This window comes from Oryx dammah, unplaced genomic scaffold (assembly GCF_014754425.2).
Source record: "Oryx dammah isolate SB20612 unplaced genomic scaffold, SCBI_Odam_1.1 HiC_scaffold_29, whole genome shotgun sequence".
Taxonomy (NCBI): Eukaryota; Metazoa; Chordata; class Mammalia; order Artiodactyla; family Bovidae; genus Oryx; species Oryx dammah.
The window spans coordinates 16539484-16552497 of NW_024070213.1; the positions used below are offsets into that span (position 1 = coordinate 16539484).

The window sequence follows — 13014 nt, forward strand, 5'->3', positions numbered from 1 at the left end:
AGCATGTTCTTGCCTTGGGGCCTTTGCACTGGCTGTTCCCTCTTCCTGAATGTTTTTCCCCTAAGGCTTCCCAGGTGGCGCTAGTGGTGAAGAACCTGCCTGCCAGTGCAAGAGGTGTAAAGGACAAGGGTTCCATCCCTGGGTCAGGAGGATCCCTTGGAGAAGGAAATGGCAACCCACTCCAGTATTCTTGCCAGGAAAATCCCTTGGACAGAGGGGCCTGGTGGGCGCAGAGTCGGACACGACTGAAGTGACTCAGCAACCTTAGCACTTGAAGTCTCTGAATATCTGAATTTTTTCAATCTTTGCTAAATATAAGCTTTCTCAATGAGGTTATTTCCTTAAACCTTTCAAAAATTAAAAATATTTTAATATAGCTCTGAGAGTTGGAGCATAAACAAAGCTGAGCTCTGAAGAATTGATCCTTTTGACCTGTGGTGTGGGAGAAGACTCTTGAGAGTCCCTGGGACAGCAGGGAGATCAAACCAGTCAATCCTAAAGAAAATCAGTCCAGAATATCATTGGAAAGACTGATGCTGAAGCTGAAGCTCCAATAATTTGGCTACCTGATGCGAAGAACTGACTCCTTAGAAAAGACCCTGATGCTGGGAAAGATTGAAGAAAGGAGGAGAAGGGATGGTGGGATGGCATCACCGACTCAATGGACATGAGTTTGAGAAAGCTCCAGGAGCTGGTGATGGACAGGGAAGCCGTGCTGCAGTCCATGGGGTCACAAAGAGCTGGAGACGAGGGAGCAGTGAACTGAACTGAATGCAGCTCTGTCTTTCCTTTTGGAACGTCTTCCTGTTGTTGTTTAGTCACTAAGTCAGGTCCAACTCTTTACAGCTCCATGAACGGTAGCCTGCCAGGCTCCTCTGTCCATGGGATTTTCCAGGCAAGAATACTGGAGTTGGTTGCTATATCCTTTTCCAGGAGACCTTCCCGACCCAGGGATGGAACCCACACCACCTGCATTGGCTGGTAGGTTCTTTACCACGGAGTCACCTGGGAAGCTTGGGTAAAACATCTACGTGGCTCACAATTGGGAAGATCAAAAGAGAATACAGTGGTAACTTTTCTTTTCTCTCCTATCTTCCCCCAGAAACCACCATTGTTTCTTATTTAACCTTCCAGTGATACTTTATACATGTAAAAGTAATATATAACTAATATATAACTAGTCTTTTAAAAATACAAATGGTAGTATTTTGTTACACTGTTCTGCTTCTTACTTTTTTCATTTATCTGTCTTAGAGATTGAATTACTATGTTGTATTCTATTATTTGGATATTCCATAATTTACTTGAAACTTTGGTACTAGAATTTTCAGAATTCAGGATTCTAATACTTCGCTATAACCAACAATGCTGGAGTGTGCACCCTTGTACATAGGTCATTTATCTCATATATGAGAATATCTGTGGGAAAAATTCATGGAAGTGGAATTATGGGGTCAAAGGAATGTGCCTTTGTAACTTTGATTGCATGTTAGCAAATTGCTCTGTACAGAGTTTGTACCAATTTACATTCCAAACAAAACCAAAAAACCCCCCAAAACCAAAACAATGCATGAGTGACTGTCTTCTCTATGTCTTCACCAATATAATATATTACTGGTAAATCTTATTGGTAAAAAAAGTGGCATCTTAATTTAAATATATTCCTTTTTATGAGTTAGGTTAATCCCAAAAGTCCAAAAGCAATTTGTATTTTTTTCTATTAATTGCCTAGTCACAGAATATTGGTCTTGTCCTTATGTTTCTATTCAGTGCACTTGAAGAATAAGATGGACATGACTTTGGGGGAAGAGAGTGGGAACCAGGAAGGTCAGAGCAGTCACTGAATTCTCCTGAGGTCCAATAAGGATAGTTGGACCATACAATAAGGTCCAAGATAATTACAATAAGGACCAAGGACTCAGAATCTTAAATTTGCCAAGAATCTTAGAAATAACATACAACTTAAATTTTTTAGATCTAGTTTTAGTTTTCACCATTTTCATCTCCACCCACTCCACTCCTATCTCCACCAGAATCCTGAAAGTGTTTCACTTCTAAAAACATTTCTAAACATTAAAAAAACTGCAACCAGCATATACTCTTCAAACGTAGCCCACACCACTTGTGTATGCTTTCACGTAGACTCCATGAGAAAACGTTTTCTTTTCATTTTCGCCTATAGAAGTCCACAATCCTGAAATCCCCAATCCTGACATTTAAAATGCTCTTAAAAATGGGAAGTGTTTTAATAAGTTTGACACCAACACTTATTTAGTGGCAAAACCTGACAGTAACTGATAGGTAGCTATCCAGAGTGTTTATCACACTTACTATGACTATTCAAATGTTTTTTCAGAAGAGTTCTTTTTAAAAAACTGGAGTATAGTTGTTTGCAATGTTGTGCTAATTTCTGCTGTATAGCAAAGTGAATCAGCTATATGTATACATATATCCCCTCCTTTTTGAATTTTCTTCTCATTCAGGTCACCACAGAGCACTGAGTAGAGGTTCCTGTGCTGTACAATAGGTTCTCATTAGTTATGTATTTTATACATAATATTAATAGTGTACACGTCAATCTCCCAGTTCACCCCACACCCCCTTTCTCACCCTGCCATCTGTCGTGTCCATGTGGCTGTTCCCTGCATCTGTGTTGCCTCTCCTGCCCTGCAAATAGGTTCATCAGTACCATTTTTCTAGATTCCACATGTATGTGAGAATATATAAGATCTGTTTTTCTCTTTCTGACTTACCTCACTTATCTGTGTTCTTGCAAGGTGCTTCCCTGGACACTGCTGTAATATGGTATTACATGACACAGATGGTATGTTGCATTTCTGAAATCTGTAAGATGTTGAACATTGAAAGGACTTGAGGGTGTCAGGTAAGGGATTGTGAACCTGCATTTAGACTTACAAACTCGTCATTACTCAGGAATGTTTTAATTCTGCCTTGATCTTCTTTAATTCAGGAGTGTGTGAGTCAGCTCAAGTAAGGTTGTTCAGACAAGTCCAGCAGAGTCATTTGTGCAATAATCAGTTCAGTTCAGTTCAGTTGCTCAGTTGAGTCCGACTGTTTGTGACCCCATGGACTGCAGCACAACAGGTTTCCCTGTCCATCACCAACTCCTGGAGCTTTCTCAAACTCATGTCCATTGAGTCAGTGATGCCATCCCACCATCTCATCCCTTCTCCTCCTTTCTTCAATCTTTCCCAGCATCAGGGTCTTTTCTCAGGAGTCAGTTCTTCACATCAGGTGGCCAAAGTATTGGAGTTTCAGTTTCAACATCAGTCTTTCCAATGAATATTCTGGACTGATTTTCTTTAGGATTGACTGATTTGATCTCCTTGCTGTCCAAGGGACTCTCAAGAGTCTTCTTCAATACCACAGTTCAAAAGCATCAATTCTTCGGTGCTCAGCTTTCTTTTAGTCCAACTCTCATATCCATACATGTCTACTGAAAAAACCATAGCTTTGACTAGACGGACCTTTGTTGGCAAAGTAATGTCTCTGCTTTTGAATATGTTGTCTAGGTTGGTCATAGCTTTTCTTCTAAGGAGCAAGCATCTTTTAAATTCATGGCTGCAGTCACCATCTGCAGTGATTTTGGAGCCCCCCCCCAAATAAAGTCTGTCACTGTTTCCATTGTTTCCCCATCTATTTGTCATGAAGTGATGGGACTGGATGCCATGATCTTAGTTTTCTGAATGTTGAGCTTTAAGCCAACTTTTTAATGCTCCTCTTTCACTTTCATCAAGAGGCTCTTTAGTTCTTCTTCGCTTTCTGCCCTAAAGGTGGTGTCATCTGCATACCTGAGGTTATTGATATTTCTCCCAGCAATCTTGATTCCAGCTTGTGCTTCATCCAGCCCAGCATTTCTCATGATGTCCTCTGCATATTAGTTAAATAAGCAGGGTGACAATATACCTGCAATAATATCATGATAATATTCTGGTGTAAATGCTTATAATGTTTATCCCAAGTTTTCAGTCCTTCTCTGGCCTTTAAACATATCTTAATAATATAAATTATTTGGAAATATTGTTAATGGGATTTCCTTGGTTGTCCAGTGGCTAAGACTCTGCACTTCCTCTACAGGGGTACAGGTTCCATTTTTGGTCCAGGAACTAAGACCCCACATGCTGGGAGGTGTAGCCAAAAAGTAAATACATATGTAAATAAATGATTAGAAAAAGTACTGTTAGTGACTCAATTTGGGAACAAAAATTTCATACCACTCTTCTCTTAAGGAATATTTAGAGATTGGAAACTGACCTGTTAAAAAAGATCTTGTATCTGCAGCTGTTTATGTGGGAAAATAAGGATTTTCTTTGTAGTGTATAATCAAAACAAAAGACAGAGATAAAGTATCTACAACTCTAATGATAAATGTGTGCAGCAACTTAACTATTCCCATTGCCTTCCTATGAAAATATTTTACATATGATTTCACTAAATATTTTTAAAAATCAATTAATCTTTTTGGCTGTGCTGGGTCTTCACTGTTGCGTGGGCTTCTCCTATTGCCCAGCACGGGCTCTAGAGTACACTGGCTTTAGTAGTTGCGTCTGGAAGGTTGTGGAGCCCAGGTGCATGGGCTTAGTTGCTCTGAGGCGTGTGGGATTTTCCCAGAGCAGGGATCAAAATTGTCTCCTGCATTGGCAGGCAGACTCTATGGCAGAGCCGCCAAGGAAGCCCTGATGTCACTAAATATATTTATATTTATTAAATACTGCTTTTAATTCATTTTACACAATGGGCTTTCCCATAAAATTTTAGTTGGAAGACATTCTATATTCAGTTACACCATGGTATAAAAATGGAAGAGGACAATGATACCTAGATATGGTGGAATATATCTTGTGCAATTCTTGGGGGAAATAAAGGTGACCTTTGGGTTGTTTCAGGTGAAGAACGTGGATGGGACTATAGAGAAGAGAATTTATTTCACATGGTGTCTTTCTGCATTAGTGATTTTAATATGGATTCTTAGAAGTTATCAACAACTGGTCAGATAAAAAAATTTTTTTTAATACACTGCTGTCTGGATTCTGACCTAGGCAATCCTGAGCTCAGTCTTCCACTTCCATCACTTTCTTGATCCAGTCTACATAGTTGAGGAGATTGGTGTAGAACCCGTACCCTTCACCACACCCGATGCCCCAGGACACGATGCCCGTGGCCACCCAGCGGTCATTTTTCTTGTCACTCACTGCAAAGACCCCTCCACTATCCCCTTGGCAGGAATCTTGCCTTTTGGCTGGGTTCCCAGCACAGAACATGTTTTCGGAAAACACATCATGCCTGTTTTTTTGCTGGAGCCAGCGCTCGCAAAGCTCTCGCCTAGCTACTGGCAGACGGACAAATCTGAGGTTGTGAGAAATTCTCTCCTCCATGATCCCAAAGCCACTGACATAGCCCATGAGACCCGGGTCATAGAAGGTCTCATTGTCTGGGAGGCAGATCGGCAGGAGGTTGGGGCCCAGGGTGACGCTATTTTCCAGCTCCAGGAGGGCGATGTCCCCCTCGAAATTGTGGGACTCTTCCTGGCGGTAGTCTGGGTGGATTATGACCCTACGGACCGGGTGGTTGGACAGCTTGGTGATATCTTCCACATTGATGTGGCCCAGGAACACATCTAAGTTGGGGGTCCCCTGTGCCTCGTGGTCCTTGGGGTTGATGGTGTGCGCCGCCGTGAGGATCCAGCGGTCCCCCAGCAGTGCGCCGCCCCCGGGCCCATGGATGTTGGTGTAGGCCTGCCAGGGGAAGTTGCCCAGCTTGGCCTTCTGGCCTCCAATGATGCGCTGCCTCTGCTCGACAGGGTGGACTGGCTTCCCGCACACTGGGGAGGAGGAGATGGGTTCAGGGAGAGAAACGTCAGTGCCCGTCCGCCCACCTCCCTCCATGGCCTGCCCCCTCCGCTTTGTCCCTCTTTTTGGCTCAGGGCCCTTTCCTCTGTCCCCACCTTCCCACCCCACCCCTCTCCTCACCCCTGGTCTTTGGCATATTGTCAGCCACCTCTCCTCATTCTTGTTTATTCTTTCCTGGGGCTTTTCTTGCCCTTTTTATTTAATCTTGGCCTCCCATCTGCTCAGTGGAAAGTCCAGGACTGTCAGGACAGGGCCAGCTCTCTGGGTCCCTCCGCCCTTCTCCTGGGGCATCTCCTCTCCTTTCTTCAGATGCCTCATGTCTGTCTTCAGCTTCAGGCTGGACTGTCTCTCTCTTGTCTATGCCACCCCTCCTCTGAGGCCCTGCATGGCTGCCAAGGCCACAGAGGACAGTGGAGGGCTTCCACTCACCTGGCAAACACCGAGGCATCTTCTCTCCTGCCAGCTCGTTCTTCCAAATGCCCTGAGCCGTGCAGGTGTACAGCCCTGCACAGGGGAGAGGGGGCTGAGCTCAGGCTGGGGGGCGGGTGTGGGCAGGGACCAAGAGTACCAAAGTGAGGACAGAATGGAGGAAGAACAAAGGGAAAGGTTGGAATATCTGTGGGTGGGATACTGAAAGTGTGTGTTTTGAAAAGCTTCATGTGTATGTTTTTGTTTTGATGCTAAATGGAAAAATCAGAATACTTAACTCATATTCAGTGTGATCGCTATGTGTGGAAGTTGACACAAAAACTGGAAGGAACTTAAGAAGATCTTATCATTATTGCATCTTGGTGCTGGGTAGTGGGTGATAATGGGAGTTATGTTTTATTGTTTTGTTCTTTGAGGGTGTTTATTTGGCTCTGCTGTGCAAATCTTGGTTTCCCAACCATGGATTGAACCCGAACCCTCAGCAGTGAAAGCATGGAGTCCTAATTGCTGGACCATCAGGGAATTACCCATAGCTATGTTTTCTGATTGGGGACAGTGTACCTTGCTTGACCTCAACATTTTATCTCATTGAAGCACCTCGGTGATGCTTTCAGATATGCATCATTACCCTCCTCCTAGACACAAGGAGGGCTTCCCTTGTGGCTCAGACAGTAAAGAGCCAGCCTGCAGTGCAGGAGACCAGGGTTTGACCTCTGGGTCAGGAAGTACCCTGGAGAAGGGGAAGGCTACCCATTCCAGTATTCTTGCTTGGAGAATTCCATGGACAGAGGAGCCAGGCAGCCTACAGTCCATGAGGTCTCAGAGTTGGACTAACACTAGAGTTGAGGAAACTGGGTTTAAATAATTTATACAAGGTCATATAACTTCTAAGTGCCAGAACCAAGATGCAAATGGAGAGTTGTCTTACTTCAAAGTCCAGCTCTTAAATAATACTATAATATAGCCTGTAAACATGGAGAAGGACATGGTAGCCCACTCCAGTATTCTTGCCTGGAGAATCCCATGGACAGAGGAGCCTGGCAGGCTACAGTCCATAGGGTCACAAAGAGCCGGACGTGACTGAGTGACTAACAGCAACAACAATTGCCTATAAATAAGATATTTATTTCTTTTTTTGGCATGTTTTAAACCTACAAATCACGTGATTTCTTTCATCAAAAAGCTTTCAAGATACCCATTAATGAGTCTGAAAGTAATTTAGTAATGTAAAAGGGCACAACACAGCAACCTGAGACGGGATGTGGGGAGAATGCCTTGGAAACCCCACTGATAAACCTGTAGTGGGGGTGCTGGTGGGGGTGCTGCTGAGGGTGGGGGTGGTGATGGTGGGGGTAGGGGTGAGAGAGAGCTGTTTATGAGAGATTTGAGTCTTTCATCCTATCAGCTCAAATGTTTGCTCTTTCAACCTTATTAGAAGCCTCTTGGCACCCCTGAAGCCAGTGCCCGGGATAAATATCTTAATATTCCCTCCCTGGAGACTCTGTTGAAAGAAACTGCAGAGGATTCCCAACAAGAAGGAGAAGACAGCCGTTTGCACTTGTCCCTACCTCGCTCAGACTCGCTTGTGCCGACTTTGGTGTGCATCTTGTAGAAGGGCTCGTGGCAGTAGTACTGGATACGGGCCTCGTAGGTGTTCACCCCCTCTCTGGTGGTGTAATTGAAGGCCCCATTGAGCAGGCTTCGGGGCCGCCCGCAGTCCTTGACTTGGAGAGAGCACAGGGCCGTGTGAGAAACGAGAAGGACTGTACCGGAACTTCAATGGGAGGGGTGGGAACCCGCAGAACATGCTGAGAGCCTTCGGGAAATATAGTCATTGGGGGCTCTTGTGAGGCATGATAATTGGATGGGATAAAACTCAGTTCTGGGCAGAGCCCCTCATCTGCAGAGATGAAGGCCAACTGTTTCCCGGTGGGCTGGAGCCTTCAAAGGACAAGCCAGGGGAATGGCTTTTGGGGGTGATGCTTAGGCCCAACCCTCTTCCCTTCTCCTGGGGGGAGACACATGCTTGAGTTGCAACTTACTCCTGCACCTGGGCATGGCACGGTGCCATGTGCCATCATCCTGGCAGACAGCTGTGAAGGACAGGAGTGCCTTGTTCCCCTGTTGGAGCAGAGGTGGAACAGCCATTAGTACAAGGAGGCCCTGAGGCTCCCTCCTGCCCTTGCCCACAAGGGAGCAGTAAGGAGGCAAAGTCAGCTCTCAGCCCTTGAACCTCAACACCTGTGGATGTGGCTCCTGGGCCCTTCTTCCCAGCCGGTCCTCTCGTACCAGACTGACAGCTGGGCTCACTGAGCCACACAGCAGGAAGTCAGAGTGGGGGACTTGCCTGGTGGTCTAGTAGTTAAGAATCTGTCCTCCAATGTAGGGGACCTGGGTTCGATCCCTGTTCAGGGAACTAAGATCCCACTTGCTGGGGAGCAACTAAGCTCGAATGCCACAACTACTGAGCCCACATACTGACACAGCCAAATAAGTAAATAAATAAATAGTTAGCTAGGGCTAGTTGTTATATCCAATAATCCCCTCTCTAGACTCTTGAGGGGATTTCAAGAGTTTCCACTGAGGTCCAGTTGAACCCCATAATTTTATTTTAAAAAATATTTATTTATTATTATTTATTTTGGCTGCTTTGGGTTTTAGTTGTGGCACTCAGGATCTTTAATCTTCATGGTGGGATCTTTAGTTGAGGTATGTGGGGTCAGGTTTCCCGACTAGGAATCGAACCCAGGCCCCCTGCATTGGGAGTGCAGAATCTCAGACACTGGAATACCAGTGAAGTCCCTGAACTTCACAGTTTTAAATTAAAAAGAAAACAAGCCACAAGTACAGTTGCACTTTCTCTGCATTGAAACAAAAGTCTCTGCCCTGACGTAGGGCCGTGTTTCTTCCCTCTGGACTGCCCTGCCAGGTAAGCCCTGTATCACCCCATCACCCCCAGACTGCAGTCTTCTCAAGGCTAAGGGCCTTTCCTAAAATGCCAGCACAGCCCAGCCACTTTCAAGGGGGCTCAAGATGCTGACATATGCTAAGCACTGTCTTAGGCCAGCAGATGGCAGGGACAGGCCAGGAGACAGCACCCTCTGAAACGAAAAGTAATTGGACAACACGAATGAGTTTTATTAACACCAACAATCATCTCAGATTGCTAGCCCTGGATCAGACTGCAAGAGAATGTGCATAACAACTAGGATATCTGAGCAAAATGTAAATTATCATGTAGTCGCTTTGTCATGTCCCGACTGTTTTGCAACCCCATGGACTGCAGACCGTCAGGTTCCTCTGTCCATGGACTTTTCCAGGCAAGAATACTGGGGTGGGTTGCCATATGCTTCTGCAGGGGAATCTTCCCCACCCAGGGATTGAACTCATGTCTCTTGCATTGCAGGTGGAATCTTTACTGCTGAGTCAAATAAAAAGTAAATAATGTGAGATAAACTGTGTGACTAGGTTTAAAGTTGATGATGTCAATGATGACAAGGTAAGGGTGCTGGGGGCATAGACGGGACGGGTTGCAACCTGAACAGGAGTGGGCGGTGTGCCCAGGACCCCTAGTCCTTCCTGGACTAACGAGCAGTGATCTGGCTGACTCATCTCTATTCAAAGGGAAGTTCCACGAAACCTGTGTGAACATGTGTGTTTCTTTCACTGTACCTCCCACATCCAGAACACTGCCTGTCACTGAATCAACACTTAAAATGTTGGGTGAATTCACCACAACAAACCGAAGGTCTCTTCTCTGATTCAGGGTGGGTCTTCCGAGGGGACCTACTGGACAAAGATGGGATGTCCAGTCCCAGGTCCCTGGCCAAGGTAACTCCAATTGTATGGTTTATAAAAAATAGCATTAATTAATTAATTAATATTATTAATTGCCTTCACTGGTTCCTCACTGCTTTCTGTAGTTGTGGCGCATGGGCTTAGTTGCCCTGAGACACATGGGATCACAGTTCCTCAACCAGGGATCAAACCCTCGCCCCCTGCACTGGAAGGTGGATTCTTAACCATTGGACACCAGGCAGTCCCGAGAGGAGCATTTTAGTTTCCCAGCTTTTGTGAGATTGACCAGTGGAGCAAACTTCATTCTTTCCTGGGTCTGCAAAGCTCTGGACAGGGTGGTGGGTCTGGGGTAAAACCACCAGTAGACATAAACGGAGCCTCTTCTGATTGTTCGATGGAATGCTGCCCGATTCATGAATCATCGAGTAAAGCCAGGTAGGTTTTAAAAACAAAAACTGAGAGCCCTGGAGCAAGAGGCAGGGCATTTGTTGCCAGTCCCTGCTGTACACAATCCCAGTGAGGCTGAGTGAGTGAGGCCTCACACTTCAACTCCACCCCTGACTGTTTGGTTCCTCACTGCATAGTGAGTTATAGGGCGAGGAACTGTAGTTCTTAGACTTGGCTGGGCATTAGAATTACCGAGTAACTATAGGTAATCCTGACACGCATGCTCCCCTTCAGACCCATGGACTAGTCTCTAGCAGAGCACTGGACATCAGAATTTTGAAATCCTGTTTCCAAAAAAAAAAAAAAAGAAAAGAAATCCTGTTTCCAGTGTGCAGTCAAGTTGGAGCAGGCCAGGTAACCCTTCCAGCTCAAACATGCTTATGTTTCCATGTGGGGCTGAGCCTCCATCTTCCGTGTGAATTACGCCGGACTCTGGGTTAGCTCCCTCCCCTCGGCCCTGGCTCTTACCTCCACAAGCTCATAGCCTTTTTTGCACGTAGCGATGAAATAGTCCCGGTACTGGTATTGAGGCTGCAGGTCCTGAATGATGGTGAATGCGTCCAGGGTCTTGGGCTGGGGGCACTTGATGACTGTTAGGGAGACCAGAGGGCACATTTATTTCAGAGCCACTGGCCTCCTTTCTACCTGCCTCATCCTGCCCTCTTTCTGGCCTGTGAGGGGCCCCGGGCAGCCTTACCTTCACTGGTGTAGTACAGCTTCCAGCCCCGGCTGTCCCCTGACTCGTCCGTGAAGAAGAGCAGGTCCACCGAGTTGCTTTGGGCATCAATGCGCTCGGGCCTTTGCTTTCCACAGAACTCACCAATGTTCCTCCCGCTGACATAGATCTGCGGTGGTGGTGGGGGTGGACGGAGGGAGGGTCATGTCTCCAATTCAGACACAGGGCTAGGGCGGTGGTGCCAGTGGTGTGGTTCCTGCTTGGTGTATGTTTTCAGCTGGAGGGGATAAAGTCTCCAGAGGACCCACCGGCTAGGAGTGTGCACTAAGTCGCTCAGTCGAGTCCAACTCTTTACGACCTTATGGACTGTAGCCCGCCAGGCTCCTCTGTCCATGGAATTCTCCAGGCAAGAATACTGGAGTGGGTTGCCATGACCTCCTCCAGGGGATTTTCCTGACCCAGGGATTGAACCTGAATCTCTTACATCTTCTGCACTGGCAGATGGGTTCTTTACCACTAGAGCCGCCTGGAAGCCAGGTGTGTAGGACAACTCATGTGGGACATTGGCCATTTCTGTGCCTATTGGCCAGATGGTCCAGTGAGGAGGAGGGATGAGAGGAGACGTGTGGGGATGGGGACGAAAGGATTTCTCTCTGGGGGTGGGTTGGCTGTACCTGCAGCTGGTCATAGGGACAGTGTATTTGCTGGTGGTCATCGATTTCAAAAGGCTCCAGGAATTGGAGGTGGAGGGTGTGGCCCCGCTCTACTCGGATACTGTAGTTGCAGCGCAGGTCAGGGGGGTAGGGTCGGGGGTACTCCAAGCTGGAGATGTAGCCTGAGGGCTCCGTGAACAGCTCGCTGCTGCATTCGGCTGGGAGAGCAGAGCGAGAGCGCGGGTCACCCAGAGAGCCCCACCTTGCTCAGTCCCTGCCTCCTCTGAGACCACCCAGGCAAGACCTCACCCTGGCAGGAACGCCCATCCTGCTGGAGCTCATAGCCTGAACGGCAGGAGCAGAAATAGCCGCCGACGTAGTTGTGGCACAGGTGCTGGCACCGGGGCGGGGGGTCCTCCTCAACCGAGTTGAGCTGCAAGGCACATTCGTCCAGGTCTGGAAAAGATTCCAGAAGGAAAGATTCAATTCCACAAAAGCCAGGGTGGGGGGTGGGGGAGGGACCTGTGGAGGCGCTGGTCTCAGCGAGGTCACTCATCAGAAGCCTAAGGACAAGGTTATCTCAGGCCACCTGGAACTCCCGGCCCCTCTGACTATTTCTGGGACCTGCTCAGTGGGGACAGGGCCCTGGTGGATAGTTCTCTCCTAGAAAAAACTCTCTTGGGAAAAACCGAGAAGGCCTGGCTTCCCGACTCTTTGGATTCAAGAATCCCCTTTTCTGGCCCCCGTTCAGTGTGAGCCCAGGAGCCCAGCACAGGCGCCACTCACCCACGGCTTGGTAGTATGCCAGGAAGCCTTTGTAGAACACGATGGTGCCGTTGTCCTCGTTGGAGAAGTCCGAGTGGAAGGTCAGCAGCATCTTGTTCCCTTGGGACATGAATTCCTTCCTTCCTGGGGGGTTGCCCAGGGGAGAACCCAGCTGCCCACAGAACCTCCCCATGGTCTTCTTATCAGCAGAAATCTATGGAGGAGGGACAGGCAGACAAGCTGTTGAGGGGACATGTCCCACATGGAAGGTTATGAAGGTCATCCTTCTCTTGTCCCAGAGAGGGGATCCCGCCCCACCCCACTCCCCCTGCCCCCTGGATGGTCTCTAGCTGCTCTCTACCTGCTGGGCTCTGGC

The 13014-nt window shown here is 47.2% G+C and overlaps 1 protein-coding gene across 3 annotated transcripts in view; it reads right to left on the bottom strand.

The window, feature by feature from the left end:
* Nucleotides 1–4955: 4955 nt before the first annotated feature.
* The window catches only part of C1R (complement C1r), a 45438-nt gene continuing 37379 nt past the window's right edge, over nucleotides 4956–13014 (bottom strand). For all 3 annotated transcript variants that reach the window (XM_040235055.1, XM_040235054.1, XM_040235053.1), the window contains exons 3-11: nucleotides 12660–12852; nucleotides 12183–12329; nucleotides 11895–12091; nucleotides 11242–11389; nucleotides 11013–11134; nucleotides 8342–8420; nucleotides 7868–8023; nucleotides 6300–6374; nucleotides 4956–5842 (exon numbers count right to left, since the gene is read on the bottom strand). In XM_040235055.1, coding sequence (XP_040090989.1) covers nucleotides 5073–5842; nucleotides 6300–6374; nucleotides 7868–8023; nucleotides 8342–8420; nucleotides 11013–11134; nucleotides 11242–11389; nucleotides 11895–12091; nucleotides 12183–12329; nucleotides 12660–12852 — 1887 coding nt within the window. In that variant the 3' untranslated portion in view covers nucleotides 4956–5072. The remainder of the gene's footprint in view (nucleotides 5843–6299; nucleotides 6375–7867; nucleotides 8024–8341; nucleotides 8421–11012; nucleotides 11135–11241; nucleotides 11390–11894; nucleotides 12092–12182; nucleotides 12330–12659; nucleotides 12853–13014) is intronic.